The sequence below is a fragment of the Elgaria multicarinata genome, chromosome 1 (assembly GCF_023053635.1).
Source record: "Elgaria multicarinata webbii isolate HBS135686 ecotype San Diego chromosome 1, rElgMul1.1.pri, whole genome shotgun sequence".
Classification (NCBI taxonomy): Eukaryota; Metazoa; Chordata; class Lepidosauria; order Squamata; family Anguidae; genus Elgaria; species Elgaria multicarinata.
In genome coordinates this window covers 82,490,476-82,513,439 of record NC_086171.1, presented here as the reverse complement: position 1 = coordinate 82,513,439, position 22,964 = coordinate 82,490,476, and the positions used below count along the sequence as shown (strand labels likewise).

Here is a 22,964-nt window from a genome sequence, read left to right as displayed (position 1 = left end):
TGGGAATCAGGAACCATTACCAAACTACCAGTAGATCTACGTTCTGTCCACCCCTGCTTTATGCTCCCAGAACATATATAACTGGCAATTTGACTTTCCAAGTGTAAGATTCCTGCCTGAGATATCCAAAATGAAACAAAGAGAGGAGGAGGACACCAAAGAATCCCCAAGAGAGAAAATGGCTCTTCTGGTAGCTTGGTCAGAGACCATAGAGAGATTGAATGATTAATCGAAAAGGAGGGATAACAGGCATATTTAAAATATTACATGTGTGTCGATTCTGGGAGGAAAGTTCTAGGTCGTTCTTCGGGGCCATCTACTTGCAAAAAGGAATCTACGGATCTATTGCTGAGTCGAATTGGGGCAAGCCGTTGAAAGCTGTTTGGAGAATAAGGTATCTGTACTCGGGCCCTTTGGGATGGCACCACCATCTCTTCGCAGGATAGCCAAGGCGGAAATCTCATGGTAGCGGTTTGCTCAACATCAGCTGAAAATACTGGATTATCAATGCCTATAAAAAGTCCATTAGTGACAAGGTCAGTCATTAATTATTCAGCCATCAAGGTTACTGGGACATCCTCCATGCTGAAATTGGCTAAGAAGACAAAGACCTGGGTCATATGACATGGCAGCCAATTGTGTCTTAATTTACCGATGGGAACTGTTCTGTCATGTTATATGCCTATGGGCACCTTTTTGCATGGTGTCCATAGGTGTCTGACATGGCTTGTTGTGTCATATGAACCCAGGCAGCAGAGGTGTTTGAAGGTTAGACAACCCTCAAATAACCTATGGCTTGCTTTAGGGTTATTTGAGGGGTGTCTAATGCTCAAACAGCCTCTGCCACCTGTGTTCGCACAACACAACAAGCCATAGAAAGCTGGGCACCTGCAGGTGCCATACAAAAATGGCACCCATGGGCACCCAGCAAGACATAGCTTCTGTGGGTAAATTAAAGCTGGTAGGCTGTCATGTCATGTGAACCAAGAGACTGAATGATGCTGGGCTGCTTTTCAAATGTGGTTCATCTTCATGGAGAAATGTCTGGAACTCAGTTGCACTGGCATTTCCAGACTACATAAACTGGCAGATCAAGGTATACCCACACTAGATGACAGCGTAACAAATTGAATTTTCTCTCATGGGAAACAGGTAAGCTTTCTGCTTCCTCCATCCTCAGTGCTATAGGACAATAGTATATCTACTGAACTGGAATCAGCTAAGAATACTTTTCATTTTGAGTCATTCATGGAATTTAAGACTAGATCACATAACAGCAACATAAAACTTGATGACAAACTCCTTCCTACTGTATGTCTTTAAAAAAAATCAGAGCAGTTCTGTAATACATTGGGTTGGATCCAGATTTACTCATCCTGAAGAGTAGACCTGTTGAAATAAATGGGTAACATAAGTTTCATTGATTTCAGTGGGTCTACTTGGAGAATGACTTAGTCTGGATCTAATCCATTTCTCCCCTCTTGTAGTATGAACGGCTTTTGTATCATCCAAAAATGAATGTAGAAAAGCTATTCCGTTTGAGATGGCATATTGTAACTGTTCTGCCAGAATCTTCCAATTTCATAAGGAAACCATTGTCACAAAATCCTGGCCCCTCCAGAGAACTGGGAAATCTGGGTTTTGCAGTAGTATGAAACAGGTTTAATATGTGTAGCATGATTCATAGGAGTTTATGGATTGAATCTGCACTTGAATTGGATTTCAAATATAGGTAATTAATCAGATTTTTGAATCTGTGTGAATTTTCATTTCAGCACCTGTTATTAAGACTATAAGCAACTTGTTAAATAATATTACAATATTAATTAATATAATGCTATTATTTCCTTACCGCTTGTATCTGTGAAATTCTGCTTGGTGACATTAGCTAGGAAGTCCATTGCTCGCCCTGTCTGTAGATGGTCATAATCATTCTCCTCTGGTTCAGAAAACTCAATTTCTAGGAAAAACCAAAACCAAAACTAATTTAGTGTATAGTAGAGATTCATCAGTGATGTGCTACACAAACTGAGTGATTTCAGTGATGCATCTTCCAGTGAGAATTATAGATCTCCGACACAATATTGAAAGTAGAATTAAAATGGTTAACATAATTAGTATTGAATGCAACACACATCAGACCTCTACCTTTGATAGAGGCTTTCATGGGAAATCTCTTTTCCAAGCAAATACATGGACAAACAAATACCCCTCAAGTGTTTTGTCTGTACCTCTCATCAGGCTGTGTGCATTGAATTTTCTTTTAATTTTTATTGCTGTTTAGTGTTCTATGTCATATTTCTAAGCTCTATCAGTTTGTGTATGAATGACGGGAGGACAGAAACTAGAAATTTGTGGCAGAATGGGAAAGTGTCCCTATCCATAGTAGAAGCCCCCTATCTTAAAATGGAAATAGTTGATGGTCAAAACTCTCCATGAACATATGGAGCTGCTTTATACAAGTCAGACCATGGGTCATCTAGTTCAGTATTTTCTACACTGACTGACTCACATGCTGAGTGCCAAGACATTTGTGGAATGGTGCACAATTTTGGTAAAAGCGACCTAAATAACATTCACCAGGACTTGCTTTTGTGTGCCCCAAAGGTCAAGAAATATGTATCTGGTTTAAGAAATCATGTAAATCACCTGGGAAAGTTTTCATTATAGCATTCAACCAGGGATAACTGACAAAGTCAACAAGACAGGAAAAGTGGGGAAGGGCTTGTTTATATTTGCCCTGTAATGTTATCTTAAAGACATCCCTCAAGATATGTTCAGATTACAAAACTATAGAAGCAAAATATTAATTGAATAATTCCTTCCATTCCTCATCTGAGCATTACATGTCTTAACTATATGCAACAGAAAAAAGATACAAGCTAGAAAGTGTTTGCAAATGTCAGCCGGCACTGCTAAATTTTTAAAAGGTGCAGTGAGTTAATAGTTTAAGAGCACATTTACCTTTTTCATTTAGGGCTTCTGTAGACAGATTTCCATTTGGTATGATACTGCTATTTCTCTGAAATAAATACGCAAAATGAGACATGAATCTATCTTTGGTAAATAGCATATAAATATAGAATAAGTTAGCATCTTTTAGCAGGCCCAAATATTTTCCTGGTGAATAGAAAATAAGCTTTTATCATGGCAGAAAAGTGTTTTGATGCTTGTACTTTATTTCACAACTATAATATTTAGCCCGTGAAAAGTATGTCACCTGACTCTACATTTTTTTCTATTATATAAAAATCTTTCATTTATTTTAAATGTATACAAATGAATTTATAAAAAACAAGTTCCAATTCAGTAAAATAAAATTACATTGATAGATAATTGCAATCCATTTATCCAACAATAGTGCTCAAATAGAGGTCATTCAACTTGCCCATCTCTGCAATGTCCAGCACTTTAATAACCCTTCCAGTATCTGGCCAGTATCCAATGGTGGTTCAGCACTAGCACTAATGAAGTTGGACTAGCATAAACCAACTCTAGCCTACGGTCATTAGAAGTTGCTAGAGCAAAGGAGAAGTGATTTGCTGTTGAAATTTGCTGAATTTTGGCAGCAAATTGCTGTTTTTCTCTTTGCACTTGCAGGAGCTAATGCCGTTGTGCTAGTGGTGGTTTATGTTAGTGCATCTTTCTTAGCGCTAGCATTGCACCACCATTGGATACTACCCTATAGTTAGAACGATCTTAGCTGAAAGCAACATATTCATTAATAAAAGTGGACTTGAGTAAAGCAACGGTAGGATCCATATGTAGAGAGTTATCACTTTTTGACCAGGAAATAAGAGCTAAGGCTCACATCTTCAGTTTAATGGGAGGTACTAGAAGATATTCCATGGCAGTGTTTCTTAATTATAAGCAATGTCTCCAGATCAAAAGGAGACAACCCAATGGATAAAGTTTCTGCCGAATCTTTAGGCATGTTTACTCAGCAGTAGATTCACTGCATTCAATGGCACTTGTTCTCAAGTAAGTGTACAAAGGATTACCGCCACAGCCATAAAATACATCTTACAAGTCCAGAAAATAGTTCATTAAGTTTCTGTTCCGATATAGTGTCTTTTAAAGTTTCAGATGTCCATCAGTCTAAAATCCTACTAACACAGCAGCAATACTTTGTTGCTCCCTCTTCAGTGAGCAAAACCACTACAAGGTACTATTTTCTTTCATCGGGGATGTGAATTTATTCTTTCTTGCTTCGCCTTTGCAGAAGCAGCCATGAGCCGATTCCTCATGCAACAGATCTTGTGTGTTCCATATGAACCTTGGGAGGACCAAGAAATAAACCATTCCGATGGTGCTGTGCCTGTGTGGATTGCCTCACATGCTTCAGCAAAGGTTCCAACGTTGGCAGTGTATGTTCTTCACGACTGATGGGAGTTAGCAGGTTACTGTTGTCACTGAACCTGTCCATTCCTTAAGCCAACTTTATAGATATTTGGTTCTCAAAGTTAGGCTGTATTCACACAGCAGCAATAGTTCACACAACCTCTGCTGACCCTTGTATTAAGAAGGGGCACAGCAACCCCAGTACAAGCTCTTGTACCTGAAACAGGAAAGGGCATGTGCTGCCACACTGCCTTCTCTGCTCCCCTTACCTTTTCTGCCACTGCCACACTGGCTCTAGGGAGTCATGCAACCAGAAGAAGGGGCTGCTCAGGTCTCATAGGAGCCCCACAACCTGTTCTTCTGGCTGCACTGCTCTCAATGAGGGAAGCAAAGAGTGGGTGGCTACTTCAAAGGTCACCACCATTCACCCTCTCTGTGTGACAAATACCATGGAGGGAGAGTAGCTGGCAGGGCTCTAGAGCACTCATTGGAGGAGGCAGGGTAGTGGTGGGGGTGGGTGAGAGTGGCACAATTCGCCTCTCCTTCTGCTCTGCCACCTGATTTGGGTGCTTCACCCTGCTTCATGGGTGAGCCAGCCCTGGGGCATAGTTTGTGCAGCACTGATTGTGGCCTCTTCTTTGGTCCTTCCTGCAAAAACAATTCCCTTTTGTGCAGAAGCAATTCAGTACAGTGGCTCTTCCTGCCCATTATCCAATTCCTTTTCCTTCACAGTTGAAAAATATTTATTTATTTATTTATTTATTTTCCACTTTTGGCAAAGTTGCAACTTTGCATTTAAGAGTGTGGCCATATTAGCAGGGTCTCCTGACTATGTAGCACTTTGGGGGACTGGAGGTCCTGCCACAGGGGTCAGGGATGTCCATTTCTGCCAGCACAGGTGGGTCCAGCTTAGTTCTGAATTTAATCCCATATTATTATTTTTTGTTTTTAATTTGGATTTTATTGTTAGCCTCCTTGAGCGCCATTTTTCAGAGGAAAGGCAGGATACAAATTCAATTAAATAATAAGTAACAATAAATTCTGGCATCAGATAGGCCTCATCTACACCAAGCAGGATATTGCACTATGAAAGTGGTATTCATTATTTATTTATTTAGAATATTTATATACCACTTCCCATTGAAAAATTTCGGAGTGGTGTACAAGATAAAATGAAAATAAAAACAGAATAAAAACAGTTAAAACAAAATTTAAAAGAAGCAAAAACAGAAAACCAAGGCTGCGTGTTAAAGAAAGGCTTCTTGGAATAAAGATGTTTTCAGGAGGCGCCGAAAGGAGTACAAGGTTGGCGCCTGCCTGACCTTCAGAGGCAGGGAATTCCGCAGGAGGGGCGCCACCACGCTGAAGGCTCTTCCCCTGGTGGATTCCAATCGGAGGATGGATCTAGGTGGAACCACCAGGAGCAGGCCCTCGGATGACCTCAGTGACCGGGCAGGTTGGTAAGGGAGAAGGCGCTCTCTCAGGTATCCTGGTCCCAAGTTGTTTAGGGCTTTGTACACAAGTACAAGAACCTTAAACCCGGCCCGGTAGCGAATAGGCAGCCAGTGCAGTTCCCTCAGCAGGGGAGTTACATGCTGGAAAGGGATACTTTCCATACTTTCACTATGAAAGCAGTATTTAAAAGGCAGGAGCTACACTACTGCTTTATAGTGGTACTGAAGTGCCCTGACAACTGTTGGGTCCCATTGACACATACCATATACCGCTTTCATACTGCTTAGTGTGGCTCCTGCCTTTTATATACTGCTTTCATAGTGAAATATCCTGCTTGGTGTAGATGAGGCCATAGACACCATGTAATTTCTGTTCTTCTGCTAGAATTGAGTGCGATTCCACTGGGAGAATCTTTTGTAAGCTGCTTTGAGAACCACTTTGGACTAGAAAGCAAGATATAAATATTCCAAATAAATAAATAAATAAATAAATTTAATGTCCTGTGCCATTTGGCTCAACATTTGACCTACAGGAAAACCTAACATGCACAAAGATACTTGAGACCTCTTTTCGCTTCAGCAGTATTAGTGATGCAATCTCGTATGCTCTGTTCTTACTCTTTTTTGGCCTCGGTCTCTCTTGTGAATTTTGTTCAGCTTCTTTGGCTGGTTCAAGCCCAGTTTGGTGCTCTTGAAAGATTCCAGGCGTTTCCTCATGGTTCTGTGGAAAATCTCCTTGTTTTGCTTTTCTTCTTCATTTGGAGTTATTTCATGACGACTGTACAGAAGTTTGTGCTGTAGCCAAAATGAAAAGAAGATCACAAGTTAGAAGGAACCAGTATGTATGACTTAAGCGCCCAGCCATAAATCCTTGCTTTTCACCACAATTTTAAGCCCTGCCGACTGGCTCCCACCACACCCTGGATTGAAGCGTAAAACAAGAATGAAGATTTTAAAAAATAGTTTACTGAATCAAAAATGTTTGTTACCAGCACTGCCTGGAACAGTTGTGATTATATAGAATATGCCAATCCTTCCCCCTCCCCATAAAAGAGGTACTCAAATCAGATCTTCAAAAGGAGAGAAAGACCAGCATTCACAGTCTGCAAGTGAGTGTACATTCCAAAAGAAACCCAAAAGTAAAATACAGGTGGGGGCATTTTGTAATCTCCATCTCAGAGCTGCTTCTGACATCTCAAAGAAGAGCTGAGAGGAAATGTCAGTGACTTGTGCTTCCTCTCCCCAAACCTCCCAGTCTTATCCGAAGCTGGGGAAATGTGGACCGTGGTAGTGGAGGCTGGTGTCTCCTATGTCAGTGGGGCAGTGAATCTGCTCTAGGTTTCAACCAGAACCAGACAAAACTCTAAAAAAGCTATCCAAAGTGCTGAACCCCATCCTTAAAATGGGCCCAGGGCCATGGATAACTTCTTGAGAGTTTTGACTGAAACCCAGAGTGGATTCAGTGCCCCACTGACATAGGAGACACCAGCCTCCCCTCGGTTCTGGCCTTTCATGCAGGGCTGTGGGGGTGAGTGGGTCACATGCATCTTCCTGCAGGGAAAATGCAGGTGAGACTTAGAAGCTTTGGATCTCTGAAAGTGGCTCTCAGATGGATTCAAAGACCCAAGAGCAGCAGGAAAGTAGCAGGTAGTGCTGGTGTTTTCCAAACACTTGTGCGAGAGTTCACACAGTGCTCTAATAGGCAGGTTCTATGGCGATGCTCAGGCTTCACAAGAGGAAGCTCCCGTTCTTGCACAAGCCAGGTAATGCTGTGAGGAACAGCTACTCATACTGTGAGAAAAAGTCTTGTTTTAAAATGTTAGCTGGCTGGAGTGTTTCTCTTTCTCCCTGTACAATGTACAAATGATTGGTGGTCAGTGGGAAGGGGGAGGGAGGAAACCCTGAGAGCCAGACGGGGACATTGGAAGGTCTGGATTTGGACCCCGTGCTTAAGGTTCCACCCTCCTGCTGTACATCCAAAACTTGATTGGTTGGATCCTTTTGATTCTGGCTAAAAGGCATTCTTACGGCGGGCAGGCTCTCACCTCTTGCCTGGGCTTGTACAAATACTGTTGTAGAGTATGATGCGTGAACATATCCTCTGCATCTCGGATGCTTTTTCTCCTCTGCTCTAGTGCTTGCATATCAAGACAGACAGAACTGGCAGTTTCTCTCCTAAAGCAAGAGAGGCATCATATTTTTTGCTTTCTGCTCATCAAATGACAAGACTGGCAATTATGAGAACATTAAAACACAGAAATAACTGAATCCACATCTCTATGATAAGAACCTGTTGTCAATTCAGAATTGGCATTAGCTGGAAATGCACATCTCTACGTGACAAGCGAATGGGCGCTGCCAATGTTATGCTGACCACTAGCACACGGGCTGAACTGAGCAAATCCTGGCGGGCTGCAAACAAGTTGCGTGCCAGTACCAGAGGCAGTAAGCCAATGTACACCAGCTGCTAGAGAACACGGGCAGGAGGTTTCTGTTGCACTCACATCCTCTTTGTGGGTTGGCCACTGTGTGAACAGAGTGCTGGACTAGATGGACCCATGGTCTGATCCAGCAGGGCTCTTATGTTCTTATGAGTACTTCCAAAGTAAGCCTGTGTTTATTATGAGTGCTTTATAGAATGGCCACGTTTACACATGGAAAGCCTGGATTCTGGTGAATCCTGGCTTACTCTAAATGGGTTGTGTGCATGTTGGGAGAATGTTGCTCCCAAACAAGCCAAGATTCATAAGCCTGGTTTATGATCCAGGCTTATAAAGGGAACAAGAAATTGGGATCCTGGCTTCCAATACCATGAGAAGTTTTCTATTTCTAATTCGGGCTGGAAGAGTTCAATACCCCTGGTTTAGCAACTCGCACTAAAGATGGAGCAAAGTGGGAGCCAAAGTGCTGCATGCACCACCATGCAACTTGTTTGCACCCACCCAGCTGGATTTGCAAAAGTTCTAGCTTACCATTCCGTGCTAACAGGGCCTGATCTAAGGGCTAAGGAAGATCTATTTATACTTACTTACTTGAATCACAAAAGTTGGAAGTGAGTACGCTCTAAGCAAATTTGAATGCTCCCCTGTGTTAGAAGGTGCTGGCATACAGGAAACCAGTACATCAGGGAGAAGGAGAGGATCGACCTCTTTTCCCTGACAGGCTAGCTTTCTACAGACAGGGAGTCCTTTACATGGTCGAGATGTCAAAAATGCATTCCCACACTGCAGTCTGTAGTCTAAGGCTGCAATCCTTAACACTCTTAGGCCTAATCTACATCTGCAGCCCTTTCGCAACGGCACAATCGGCATTCACGGGGCACACCCAAGTGAAGTTTCCCACAATGGCAAGACTGCCATTGTGGGAGCACGTGTGCCCCGTTACGGCAGTTCTGCATGTGTATCGGTAGAAGTGTGTGGGGCTAGGAAGATGGCTACGGGGCGCAGGATTTATTATTTTAATTAGTCCTGAGGGATGCGCACCAGCACCGATACACAGCAACACCTGGGGGGGGGATAGGAACTATGAGGAATATGCAGGGCTGGTGCTGCCATAGAGGCAGCTCAGGCGGTGGCCTACAGCGCCAAGCAAAGGAGGGCGCCAAACGGTGCGCCCGGAAGCCGCTTCCAGGTGCGCTGTTCCGAAGCCGCCACCCCGGCCGCCCCCCAACCCCAGCGTCCTGGCTTTGAAGCCAGGAACGGGCGCTGGGGTTGGGGGAAAGCTTCAGTACGGTGCACCTGCCTAGGACGCAAAATAGTCTGGCACCGGCCCTGGGAATATGTGCTCCTGAGCAGAGATATGTGTTTTAAAAAAAACACTTGGCGGTGAAACATGCTGATATCCATGCACACGCCCCTCACAGCTAATTGGCTGTTCGTTGGGCTCAGAACGCGCAGCGAAGAGAAACGACTTTGCAAAGGAAGGGGACACACCACAAACGTTCTTTGCAATGGAAGCGAGAGACCTGGAAAAAAGTGACATAAACAGCCAGGGATATTCTGGGAAAACTGAGCAGATGAACGTCATGTGGCCTATTAGTGATGACTATGATACAATCCTGCAATAAACGGCGGGCGTAGACTCCCCCTTCATAAGTGTAAGCTCCATTGAACACAGTGGCACTTACTTCTGAGTAGACATGCATAGAATCGTGCTGCATCCTATGCACAGACTCAGATTTTCTAACCCCTATGGATAGAGAACTATTAACATTTAGAATAACTTCATTAAGCTGAGACCATGGGACAGAAATCAAAGAAAGAATAGAAATACAGTCCAGATAGGACTGGTACACCCAAGAGGTATAATTTAGTGAAAGTCAAGCACTTTGAAATCCTACTGATCCCAATTAGAGTGTTATGTATTTGATGGAATCTCTCCCATTAAAATAATGAAATAAAACCCAAATGAACATATTTCCTCCTCTGTCCCATTGCTGTTGACTTGCGCAGCATTAACTTTTAAGCTGCTGACAGACATCGAACTGTATTCATACAATATGGGGCCAAGGCCTAATCCACTTACAGCAATTGGGAGACAGAGGCCTCTCCATTCATTTGATTAATAATGCTGAAGTCCACGTTGGCTGTATTGTCAATACTTGGAGAGCGGATGAATGCCAGAGAACCTCTTCTCTCTCCCTGTTCAAGCAAGAACATATATGCATACACACATTAGTACTGATGCACTTTCAATCAGAGGATTCGTTTTTTAAAAACCAAACCAAACCATGGAACCACAAGTCTCTTGAGCTACAAAAAATAAAAGGAGCACAGCCTTCTTCTCCAGGTTAAAAGATATCAAAAAAGTCATTATGATAGTGTATCATTTTTCTTTGAAAGCTTTACACGTCTGAAACCTTAGTATAGATGTGGCAGGGGATTAAAACTTTTGGAAACCATGCACACAAGGCACACTGAACTTATTTCTTGGTTCCCATTGGGGAAGTAACCATTATTTATATATTTATTTATTACATTTCTATACTGCTCTCCTGTGGCGACAGGAGTGGTAAGCGACAGTTCCTGCAGCCGAAACTCTACCCACAGCCTGAGTTCGATCCCAGCGGAAGCTGGTTCTCAGGCAGTCTGCTCTGGTCGACTCAGCCTTCCATCCTTCCGAGGTCGGTAAAATGAGTACCCAGCTAGCTGGGGGAAAGGTAACTGCGACTGGGGAAGGCAATGGCAAACCAGCCCGCTACAAAGTCTGCCAAGAAAACGTCAGTGAAAGCAGGCGTCCCTCTAGGAGTCAGCAAGCGCTTGCACAAGAGGTTCCTTTCCTTTTCTACTGCCCAATATAGCTGAAGCTTTCTGGGCAGTTCACAAAAATTAAAACTACAAAATACAGCATAAAATACAACATAAAATATAATGGCTTTAAGCTGCAGTATAAAAGTGCAACAAGAATAAAAACCTAGCAGCAGTGAAAAGATTTTAAATGCAATAACAGATTTAAAACAGCAGAGTTAAAACTGGAATGCTAAAATGCTAAAAATGCTTAGGAAAATAAAATGGTCTTCATCTGGTGCCGGATAGAGCACAACATAGGAATAAGGCAAAGCTCTCTAGGAATCTCATTCCATAACTGGGGTGCCACAGCAGAAAAGACCCATTTCCTGGCAGCCACCTGCCTCACTTCTTTTGGCAAAAGATCCTGAAAAAAGGAGGCCTGAAGTTGACCTTAGAGTTTGGGCAGGTACATATGGAAGGAGACAATCCTTCAGGTAACCTGGCCCCATTTAGGGCTTTGAATGTTAATACCAGCACTTTCAATCAGGCCTAGAAAGGAATTGGCAGCCAATGTAGCTGGCAAAGTATTGGCATAATATGATCTCATTGACTAGTCTCCATTAACAATCTTGATGCCCTGTTTTGGACTAGCTGAAGTTTCTGGATCATTTTCAAAGGCAGCCCCACATATAACACATTGCAGTAATCCAGATGAGAGGTTATTAGAGCATGAATTGTAGCTAGGCTGGGCTGCAATTCCCATCATCCCTCACCTTTGGCTATGCTAACTAGGACTGATGGGTGTTGCAGTTTACAAGATGCCCACCCCTGCAGTAGGTAATTTGCTCCATCCTCTGAGCCACTGATTTTTGTCTGGCTCTGCCACTATTTTGCAACTAGGAGCTATATTAGAGTGACCAAATACAAAAGAGGGCAGGGCTCCTGCAGCTTTAACTGTTGTGATGAAGCGGGAATATCATCAGCTGTTGCATGCGTACAAATGACACCTCTGAACTTCCCTTTTTACACCATTGTTAAAGATACAGGAGCCCTGCCCTCCTTTTCATATTGATCACCCTACTTAAGTACACTATGAGAATTTACTGCAATCTCTGGCACACAAGATCATGGGCACAATCTAGCCAAAGTTAAGCAATCTTAGGTCTAATCAATTACACTAGGAGAGAATTTGGCATATACTTGAAATCAGTGACATAAAAAGTGCTTAACTTTGGCTGGAGGTATATGTAGATTACGAATTTAACAATTTATTACTGATTACCAATTTATTACTGATTACCAATTTATTACTGATTACCAGTTTGAAAAAAAACACAAAACTAAAAAAGGCATCATGAAATATATTTGGAATTACCTCCGCCACATAGCTAATGGCATCCTTCAAGTTGAGCTCACGAAACACTTTAAGAATCCGGTCTCTAGTTTTCTGAGCAGACCGTCTCATCAGTACTTTGCTGAGGATTCGTCTGTCGAAATTGGACCACCTAAGTATTTAAACACACAATATGTAGCTGCTATAAATTCAATAGACATGCCTAGCATTCTTGTTTAGGTAACCAAGGCTGGCACGCCTCCAAAAGAAGAGGAAGTAGAGAAGAAGCAAGAAGCTGAAAAGGAGTTGGGGGCAGTGACTGGAGGCAACGGAGGCTCCCATGCAAAACATTCCCAACTCTTTCATTCTGCTATATCTCACAAAATATAACAGAGCAGAAACAGGGGAGACTTTCCATACAGGTATACAATGTAAAAGTGGCCCCCAGATCAGGGCAACACAGCATCCTGTGGCTAGTTTTATGGTGGAAAAGAAGAAGATAAATAAAGCAAATCATCTGTGAGAAAAATTAATCTGGAAAAATATAGAGAAATTATTGTTGTGGGGCGGTGTCCACACTCTGTGATTTTGCTGTCATCGTCCCCGCTTACTCCTTTATGGAGCAGGGACTTAACCTCCCCTGACTTCAGAGGTTCCCACAGTGCTGGTCCAAGACATTTTGTTGCCTGAAGTAGAGCCCAAATGTTACCCACCCCCACTCAGGTCCAACATGCTTTTTTTAAAAAAATGCTGTATCATTCAGACACCCATTCCTGCCTTCATCTAATCCCCCCACCTGGTACCAACTGGAGAAAGTTGCTTCACCCTGCTGCATGGGATGGACCAGGCTCCAAACTCCCTGTATATGTTCAACAACAGCACTTCTTCTACTCAGTTCTGCATTGTGGCCTATATGAGCTTTCAGAGGTGCAGCCAAAGAATTGCAGACCCTGGACTAAAGAAGCCCCTTTAGAAAGCCATGTGTATATGTATTACTTCAGCTGTGATGTACACAACTAACATTTCACTTCTCCCACACTTCACCACCATTCCATGCTTTACGACCCCTTCCACATTCCTTGTATCTTACAACAACACCAATAAAACTGTTTGCCAGTCCTGATACATAAAAAAAGTTGTATTCTTGAGCACTGCAGTTTGGCCTTTTAAATTCACTTAGATCATAGCACCACCATGATTACAGGAATAAAATGCAGTTTGTGTCTGCTGACCTGATGCCCTCATCACCTGTCACTCTTTGGGTGGTCATTTGGGGAGGAGGCTGTGATGTTCTATTGCAGTCTATGGTGTTGTTACGGTTGCTATTGATGTTTATTAAGATAATTTGAAAAAGTTTAAAAGAATGCACTCATTGTGTTTGTATTTATAGCAGATTGGTAAGTATAGAGCCAGAGGGGGAGTGAGTGCAGGATGGAAGGAGAGTGCTGATTGGCTGTGTGGAGCATCTGGATTGGCTGTGAGAGAAAGGGAGGAGTCAGAGGACTGTGTGGCATATATAGGGTTCTGCTGACAGGTAGGAAGAGTCTGCATGCTTTGTTGTTTTGGTGGATTAGAGTGTGGGAAAGAATATAGTGTAGCTTAGAAGGGGTAGAGTAGGTAGGAGGACATTTAAATTACATTTGAAATGTTTAAGAGAATTACTGACTGAAACCATTATGCTTGTGAACTGAGGAAACCATTAAGCTTTTGTACCTGAGTATACTACTTCTTAATAAATTACATTTCATTCAAATGGGTGTGGTCCTTGGGAGTACCTGGGAAGGGTACAGGTTTATGGTGACTGCGGCAGGGAGAATTTGGGGCTAGGGTGCTGAGCTGTATAGCTGTGGGGCCTAAGTAGAGAAAGGCATGTCACAGGGATGGTTTCAGCATTCCAAACCCCTTGACACCTACACCTGTGCTGGGTCCTTTGATTTAGAAAAGGAATAAAGGAGGTGAGGGTCATCACAGAGGCTGGCCTACAGGGTCCTGGATACCACTGTGAGCTTTCATGCTGCCTCCAACAGAAGCAGGGAGAGCATTAGTGAGCAGCTGGGCCTGGCTCTCACCCTGAACTGGGGAGGCTGCTTCCGTCATCTGTTGGGGCAACCCATGACATGAAAGGAAGGTTCAAAATGGACAGCAAGGGGGTCTTTCTAATGCTTCTGCCAAGGAATATTGTGCTAAAAAGAGGTAAGGTTTTCAGAGCCTTGCAAGTTTGCCTTTCCAAGCTGAGTATAATGAAAAAGAAGAAAAATCAGGCTTTGGTGCTAATAAGAAAGGGATAAAATATGCAAATTCCTGAATGGCTTCAAATTGGCACAGTCAACGCAAAGAGCTATGAATCTGCTTTCAAAAGAACTGGGAGCATTCCAGAAATCCCAAGGTTTAATAGTAAGAGTTTTCCCATGTTGCTCTCTAACTGAACTAACCTGTTTCACGAACTATTCGTTTGTTTATTAGAAGGCCATATGTCAGGCTATCATCTCCAGCTCTTTAGTCATGCTTTTCCACTCATTTATAACTGTTCCATTCCATTTAAGATAAAGTTGCCTGATTGCACTTACTTGTCTCTCAGGTAATTGTGTCCTATTTGACCAGATATATCTTCAATAGCTGAAAGAATGTGGTCAAAGGCCTGCGAAAACAGAGAGCATAACATTAAGCTTGGTTAAGTAATTGGAGGGAGGGTCACAGAACTTAAACATAGACAGAGGCCAGGTTTGGATGGTGTACAAACCCTTCACCTTTATAACATACCTTTGTAAGAAGCATATAAGCCTGATAGAACCTCTTCTAAATCACCTTCTGTTTTGTTCCTGCTTTTCCATGTTGAGCAAGAGCACGAACTGCCAGGATGTTCTCTTGTGCCAGCCCCAACCTTACTAGCTTGAGTCAGGTAGGCCAGATCTACACCAAGCAGCATATTGCACTATGAAAATGGTGTGTAAGCAGAATATAAGAGGCAGGAGCCACACTACTGCTTTATAGCAGTATTGAAGTGCACTGACAACTGTTGCGGCCCATTGACACAGACCATATACTGCTTTCATAGTGCTATATCCTGCTTGGTGTGGCTCCTGCCTCTTATATTCCGCTTTCATAGTGGTATATCCTGCTTGGTGTAGATCTGGTCATAGGTTTCAAACTCTCCTCTTGAATTCCTCTGGAAATGTGTATATGAAGAATAACACCGCTGATCCTATTCTATTACTACTGATGGCTTTCGAAGGAACATAAGATGAAACCTTACAGTGAATCAGACCAGTACTGTCTGACTGACAACAATTCTGTATGCTCACAGGCAGAGGGCCTTCCCGGCCCCACTACCCAAGAGTATTTTAGCTGAAGTTTCTGTAGATTGGACCAAGAACTTCCTGTATAGAAAGCATATGCCCTAGCTATAAGCCCTGCCAAAAAAGAACGTGTTCTTTCCTGCTGCCTCCAACATGAGGGAGGATGGGATGACACATTCAACTAAAAGTTGAACATCCTCATCTCAGCACCAGAATATATATGTTTCTCTTCTGAACTGGAGAATAGGAGAACTCTGAATCAAAATGGGAATTTTGAGACCTCTGGTCTTTAATTCCTCAAATAAAATAGCTGGAAAAGAGCAGTCCTATATACCAGGGGTGTCAGCCTATTTTAGGATGGAGCTCCAGGTGACTGCAAGCCAAATGATGTCGGGATGTGGCGATTTGGCCAGGGAACCGGCTTTGTTGCTTGTGTTCTTTACTTGGCCAAGAAAGGCCCCACTAGAAGTGAATCCATCCCACTCAAGGCCTGGGAAAATCCTAGCTGCACCACTGTGATTGTCACAGTACAGTCACAGAGCATTATTCAAAAGTAGTGTTGGCTACTTCATGGCTTTTGATAAAAACGTCTACCTGAATTCAGGCTTTACCTCACTGACTTCGATCTGTTTACGAATGTGATGCTGCTTACCCTGCCGTGGAGCTTTTCATTCAGTTTGGGTTCTCTGTGCTCACTTCTTTTCACTTTCAACCACCGCACCAAAGGCTTGATTGTCAAACCCTGTGGAGGGAAATGGACAACGGAAACAGAGTCTGAGGGCAGTTGTTGGTTAGTTTTATTCTGCAAAAATCCCAAGTGCATGCACAGCCCACGCCTGATCCAGTAGTGTGAGCTGCAACCAGTCAATAGTGTGCACTCATGTAATCCCATATTGCCGAAGCATCTCTGATTACCTTTGTGCTGGCATAACTCCTAGTACTCAGTGAACTGCACAATGGCCCTGGCACTGTTGGCAAAGTCCCCTCTCCCTTTGCCAGACACTAACACTGATACAAGAAGTCAGGAGAGTAGCGAGGCGCGCCTCTCTCCTGCAGCTGCTGATGGCGTAATGTTGCACATGGCGAGTTGCTGCTTCTGCTAGATCTTTTACATTGAAATAAACTAGCTGAGAGACAGTTCTGATGCTCTGCAAGTGGGAGGGCTGCCCTTTATTTATTCATCTGAAGTATTTTTTAAGTGCTCCTCAGCCAAAAAGTCTCCCAGAGTGGCTTACATATAAGCATGGTTTACACATAATGACAAGCCACCATGGGTGAATTTCCCTGCCAAGCTTCTCATTGTGGCAGGAGCCACCATTTTGAAAATTTCAGCAATGGTGGTGGGGTGCTGCAGTTTGTTGTTATGTGCAAACTCATCTGGGGGTTGGTTGTGAGGATGGTCGATAAGCCACCCACAGCCCGAAAACAGCCCGTGGGTTCTGGGGGGCTTGTCAACTCAGCAAATCGGCCTTGCCAGGTTCACATGTAACAGCAAGCTACGGCGTGCTTCTAATATTCAAAACGGTGGCAGCTGCCACAACAAGATACCCCACGGTGGCTTCTTGTTAAGTGTGAACTTAGGTTAAGTTAATTACATAGGGTGACCATATGAAAAGGAGGACAGGGCTACTGTATCTTTTACAGTTGTACTGAAAAGGAAATTTCAGCAAGAGTCATTTGTATATATGGAGAACCTGGTGAAATTTCCTCTTCCTCACAATAGTTAAAGCTGCAGGTGCCCTGCCCTCTTTTAAATCTGGTAACTTTAGTATAGGTCCTGCACTTTAACTGTTGTGATGAAGAGGGAATTTCACCAGGTTCTCCATATATACAAACAACACCTGCTGAAATTCCCTTTTTTATGCAACTGTTAAGGATACAGGAACCCTGTCCTCCTTTTCATATGGTCACCCTAAATTACAGCCCCTGCTTGAGGACTTAAAATCTAAAACGACATAACATACAAGGAAAAGGGAAAAGAGGCAAAAATTGTTCCTTTAGCAGAGCTAAGTGGAATGGCCCTGCTGTCCTTCTCATCTCCCTCAGTAAAGCTTGCTAGAATGGCTACTGACGGTGACTGCTGAGGTGTCTGCAAGAGGGACGATTTCAGCGGAATAGCCCTTCAGCTCTCTCTGTACAGCCTGCTGGAATGGATGGTGGTGGTAACACTTACTGCATGGCCACGTCCCACATCGCAATTGAAATGTTTGAAATGTGAAAACTATGTGGGTTCCTTCTCAAGTCAGAACTAACTGAGTTGACAGTACTGATACAGAGCTACTGACATGGAATGAAAGCTTCACATTCTTGCCCAGACTCTAAAATATCCTGAAATGAAGGCCATACTGGTCTGAAATTAGATCACTTTAATGATACATGTAGGTTTTTAAAATCAGATTTCATTATTCCTTTTTAGTACATGTCTTTTATGCAGACTTCACTTTCTGCCTTTATCTTAAAAAATTGTTACAGGAAAATCAAGATTTTTTTCTGACTGAACTCATTCAGTGGGCCAGCATTATAAAAAATTTCAGTTACTAATCTAGAATGAAGCAGTATTTTCCCCCATTTAAAAACTGTGCAAAAGTGTTTTTTTTTTTAAAGCAAGTCATATTTACATTTGCAAGTCAGTGAGAGGGTTTGCCTTGGTTATATGGCTGTCTCGTGAAATATTAACTTTTGTTCCATTAATATGCTTAGGTCTTGATGTGGAAATGTGAATTTTTAGTGCAGAGCAAATTGTGTTTTGTCCCAAGTGGCGCCATGTGAAAACATAAAATAGGATCTCTGTTACTAAAATTAGGAAAAATAATTACATTCTCAGCTCACTGACATAACAGAGAGCCCATATTTAAGAGCTGCTTTTGATACTTCATTATGCCTGAGCAAAATTTACTTCTTAAACACAACATGACAAGGGAAAGAGGCCAGGTCTTGTGGCTGTCTAATGCCCTTCTCTTCCCTTCCCACCTGCTGTTCCTCTGCTCAAGTAGAAAGTATGACCTGGATTTCATTTTTTGAGCAGAGAGCAGACAGGTGAATACATCCCTCAAGTGGGTCAGACGTAGCTTTTTACCTGAGGAGAGGGGAGGAGGAAATAATTTGTGTGCAATGCAACACACACTCTCAGATGGGGTTGAAGAAGAAAAGTCCAGCCAGACCCTCCAGCTTTCCCTTCTAAGCAATAAGAAAGCCAGATAATTCAAATTTACCTGGAATATTACAGTGAAAAATACAACAATGATAGTGGTGCTGACAAACAGGTTTTTATCTTTGACTTTGTTTTCATCCAAGAGTACCACCAAAGCAAAAGCAACAGCACCGCGAAGGCCTCCGTATGACATCACCACTTGGTCTATTATGCCCAACTGGACCATGCGGTAGTGGTTTAAAACCCAGGTCTGTAGGATTACACCTGTAAGGAAAAAAAAGTCTCAGAGTAACAAAAGTCTGCACAAATGCATTCCTTTAGGAATAAGGAATGGTACAGCTACTAAGCTACTGCAGAAATGGAAACCTTGCCCATCCTAGGCATCAGAAAGCTACTGCCATCACCAGTCTCTAATCACACTTGGTCACGTACACATGCTTATCTGGATTAGGCAATCCATTAAGTTCAACTGGGGCTAGTTGAGCACTGCAATGAGCATCCAATTCAGTGACACACATGGACGATGTGTTCTTACTTAATTGGGGCAGTTCTCTTAAATGAGAGCAACTGCTCGAAAAGATTTCAACTGCTTTCCATCATTTAATCTTCCAGGTGCTGATTGCAACTCTGCTTGCTCTAGCAATATGCTGATAATTAATCTGTACACTAGGGAATGGGTGCTTTGAAATTTCTCAGATGTAGACTAAAATATTATTAGATCATCTGTATTTAGTCAGTTTTACTGCATTAAAGTAGTATATGGCTAGTGTCTTCTGACTGGGGATGATGGGAGTTGTACTCCAAAGACACCTGGAGGGCACCAGGCAAGGGAAGGCTGGAATACTGATTCTGCACGGTAAGACCACCTGAGTTCTGTTTCTGATCGATTAAAAGGAAATTAAACACAGAAAGTGACAATCACATTGAACTTATTCATGGTGCAATTGTTGACAACACAAATCATCCTATCCGTAGATAAGCCAATGAACACATGCAGTGTGATAAAAACCCTTTATCCAGATTCAATCCTGAGGTTAGAATTAAACCTGTTAATTAATTAGAACACAACAGTCTCTTGCTTTAATCTCCTTTTGAAGTCTGAATGGCGTGTTACTGGAGAAACTACTTCTAAGCAGAAGTTGTGGCTAGCACTAGGCAAGGTTGAGCAAATTCCTGGTTCTGTGAATGCTTAAAAGGCACACCAAGTATCAGCTAAATCCTAGATCAGGCAAGGTATCTATTCTACCTTCCTTACAGCTTTCTTGGTGCTGAAAAGACCCGCTGGGAGGATGGATTAAGCTTTGTGAGAGTGATACAGATGCACTTGCTGGGAGAGGGGTAGGACTCTTACTGTGGGGGGGTGTGTGGCGGCAGCAGTGGGGGGTGGCGATACTTTCATTCACTTGCCCAGAGTCTCATAAAAAACTGGAACTCCCATAGCTAAAGTCAATGAGTTACTGAAGTTGTGATGAAGTGAGATGTCCAGTCAAAATATGCAAGAGGTTCTAGTTCATTTTTCTACCCACTTGGTGAGACAACATGCAAGAGTCCAAAAGTCCTAATTAATGAGCAGGCTTATTAGCAAGGGTAAGAAAATGAGTTTCCTTACCAATGATTCTGTAGACAGAGATGAAGACCAAGGTCAAGAGTATGAAAGCTGTGTTCCACGTCCAGATATTAGGATCCACAGCCGAAATTCCCAGAAACATGAAAATAATCGTCTCTGAACCGCTAGCCAACATCTTCATGGTGTATCGCACAGTGGTAGAAGATTGCTCGGAAATATTCGCCTTGACATATTTCTGACAGCAGATACCGCAGAAAGTTATACTGGAAGAAATGCAACAAATGTCTTAACCATCTGTCCTTCTAAATAAAAAATATATATTCTTATATTTTGAAATATAAACATAGATTTATGCCAACCTAGTTTCTATATATGAATGTTTTGGTTCCAGCACCACATCTCTTGACATACTGACCTGCCCTAGGGCAGATCGCTTAGCTGGGTACATCTGCTATACATTAAGAGTTTAATGGGAAGTGTGCATTGTGAGGGTCATGACTTTTCCCTACTTGTGTCCTAAAAAGTGGGGCTGGGCCATCCATCAGGCAAACTGAGATGGTTGCCTCAGGGAGCAGATTTTGAGTATCATGAAATGGCAGCAAATTATTTATTATTATTATATTTTTACTAGCATGGAGGAGGAGGGGTACTTGTGGAGTTCCTTGCCTCAGGTGGCTGGCTTTGGGTATTGTGTACCTTGGCCTTTGTGGTTGTGCCACTTACTGCTCTCCCTCAGGTGAGCCCAATTCAAGGTGCTGGTTTTGACCTATAAAGCCTTACACGGCTTGGGACCACAATACCTGATGGAACGCCTCTCCCGACTTGAATATACGTTCAACATCTAAGGTCCTCCTCTGGGTGCCTACTCTGAGAGAGGCTCGGAGTGTGGCAACGAGGGACAGGGCCTTTTCGGTGGTGGCCCCCAGACTATGGAATGATCTCCCTGATGAGGCTCGCCTGGCGCCAACGCTGCTATCTTTCCGGCGCCAGGTTAAGCCTTTCCTCTTTGCCCAGGCATATGGCGGCACATCTTACTTACCCACATGTTTAGTTTTTTAACGGTTTTTAATGCTTTATGTGTGTATGTTCTGTGTTTTAGAATTTTAATTTTTGTATACTTGTTTTAATCTTAATTTTAGAATTTCTGTAAACTGCCCAGAGAGCCCTGGCTATGGGAGCGGTATATAAGTGCAATAAATAAATAAATAAATTTTAAAAAATGTCTTAGGCCAGCTCTTCTTAAAGGAATGCTACCATCCCAAATGACCCTCAAGCAGCCATGCTGGTGACACAGGTTACACAAAGGCATGGCTGGTTTTGACACTTCAGTTACGGGGGTTAGAACTGTATGTAACCCAGAAGTGCAGCCTGCAACTAAATTATTTCTGTCTCATTGAGGGCCGTGCCGAGACGTGTTGCCACCTCCAGGTGGCTACAATGCACAATTTGAGAAGCCTGCCCTTGCAGTGACACAGAATTTGCTGCAGCTCAGATCTCAGATCTCATACAGCTGTGAGAGATCTGAACACTCCTCTGTGGCATTCAAGGGCTCTTGGAAGTTCTCTTGGATCACCTGATTTTTGTAAGACCTCAAGAGTCTTAAAAAGGAGACTCTAGCAGCAGTGTCCAGGAGACTTTCTCCTGAGGGGCATTGGAGCAAGCAGAGTGAACATTGGACAGAATCAGATGATCTTAGCCCACAGGGAGCCCCCCTGGTCTCGGAGCTTTTATTATTATTTGCATTTCTATAATTCCCCACAGCCAAAGTGATCTGGGCGGTTTACAAAAGTATCACTCAGTGTAGATTGCGCTGCTCAACAGGCTGCTTGACACTCTGCCTGACTCACCACTGAAACTGTTATCATCAGCTTGTCTGCTGCCTGCTTAACTTTGGGTCACAAGCCCTGTCACTTAGTTGACAACCCTGAAAATACTGCCACTTCATCACATAACCATTGCTTTGGTCACTTGTACCATCAAGCCAACCTTGGCCTCATAGAACAGGATGATGGACAGCTTACACAGGGTTGTGTCATCTGCTCATGAACAGGATTTCTTTACTACTAGCGAATGGCGTTGGACTAGCACTTAGCTTGATACAGCAAAGCCTTCAACTGACACAGTTGTCAGAGTGGGACACACTGTGCCCTTCCTGTCTGAAGGGAAGGTATGCCTGCTGGCATCCCTAGGCACAGTCCCTGACATGGTACACTCCTATAGCACCCTAATAGAGGGATCTTTCCACTCCATTCTCCTGAGGGGAGCTGCCCTACAGCAGGGGTGCGTGGGTAGTAGACAGGCATATAACTGTCCCTCAGCCTACTAACCTCCCAAGCTCTAAACTGTATGGGCAGCAAACTATGTGCTTCTGAGGGAAGTCTGCCCCTTATGGATGAAGACGTTACTGCAAGCTTCAATCACATGGATACATTTAAATTACTTAAAATTAATGAATGAATTTTAAAAACAAAATAACCCCAAGCTGCCCATCCCAGAGTCACTTTAGTATGCATGCCAAGTTTCAGATGTCTATGTTTCACGGTCTTGGCATTATGGCACTGATGGACGGACAGACAGACACACATACCCTCTTT

The 22,964-nt window shown here is 43.0% G+C and overlaps 1 protein-coding gene across 1 annotated transcript in view; it reads right to left on the bottom strand.

Annotated features, from left to right (window-relative positions):
- Positions 1-263: 263 nt before the first annotated feature.
- The window catches only part of SLC9A3 (solute carrier family 9 member A3), a 62,590-nt gene continuing 39,889 nt past the window's right edge, over positions 264-22,964 (bottom strand). Inside the window, exons 6-16 of the mRNA XM_063125337.1 lie at positions 20,413-20,633; positions 18,865-19,067; positions 16,305-16,394; positions 14,924-14,994; positions 12,399-12,528; positions 10,320-10,435; positions 7,841-7,970; positions 6,414-6,590; positions 2,965-3,022; positions 1,853-1,960; positions 264-511 (exon numbers count right to left, since the gene is read on the bottom strand). Coding sequence (XP_062981407.1) covers positions 264-511; positions 1,853-1,960; positions 2,965-3,022; positions 6,414-6,590; positions 7,841-7,970; positions 10,320-10,435; positions 12,399-12,528; positions 14,924-14,994; positions 16,305-16,394; positions 18,865-19,067; positions 20,413-20,633 — 1,552 coding nt within the window. The remainder of the gene's footprint in view (positions 512-1,852; positions 1,961-2,964; positions 3,023-6,413; positions 6,591-7,840; positions 7,971-10,319; positions 10,436-12,398; positions 12,529-14,923; positions 14,995-16,304; positions 16,395-18,864; positions 19,068-20,412; positions 20,634-22,964) is intronic.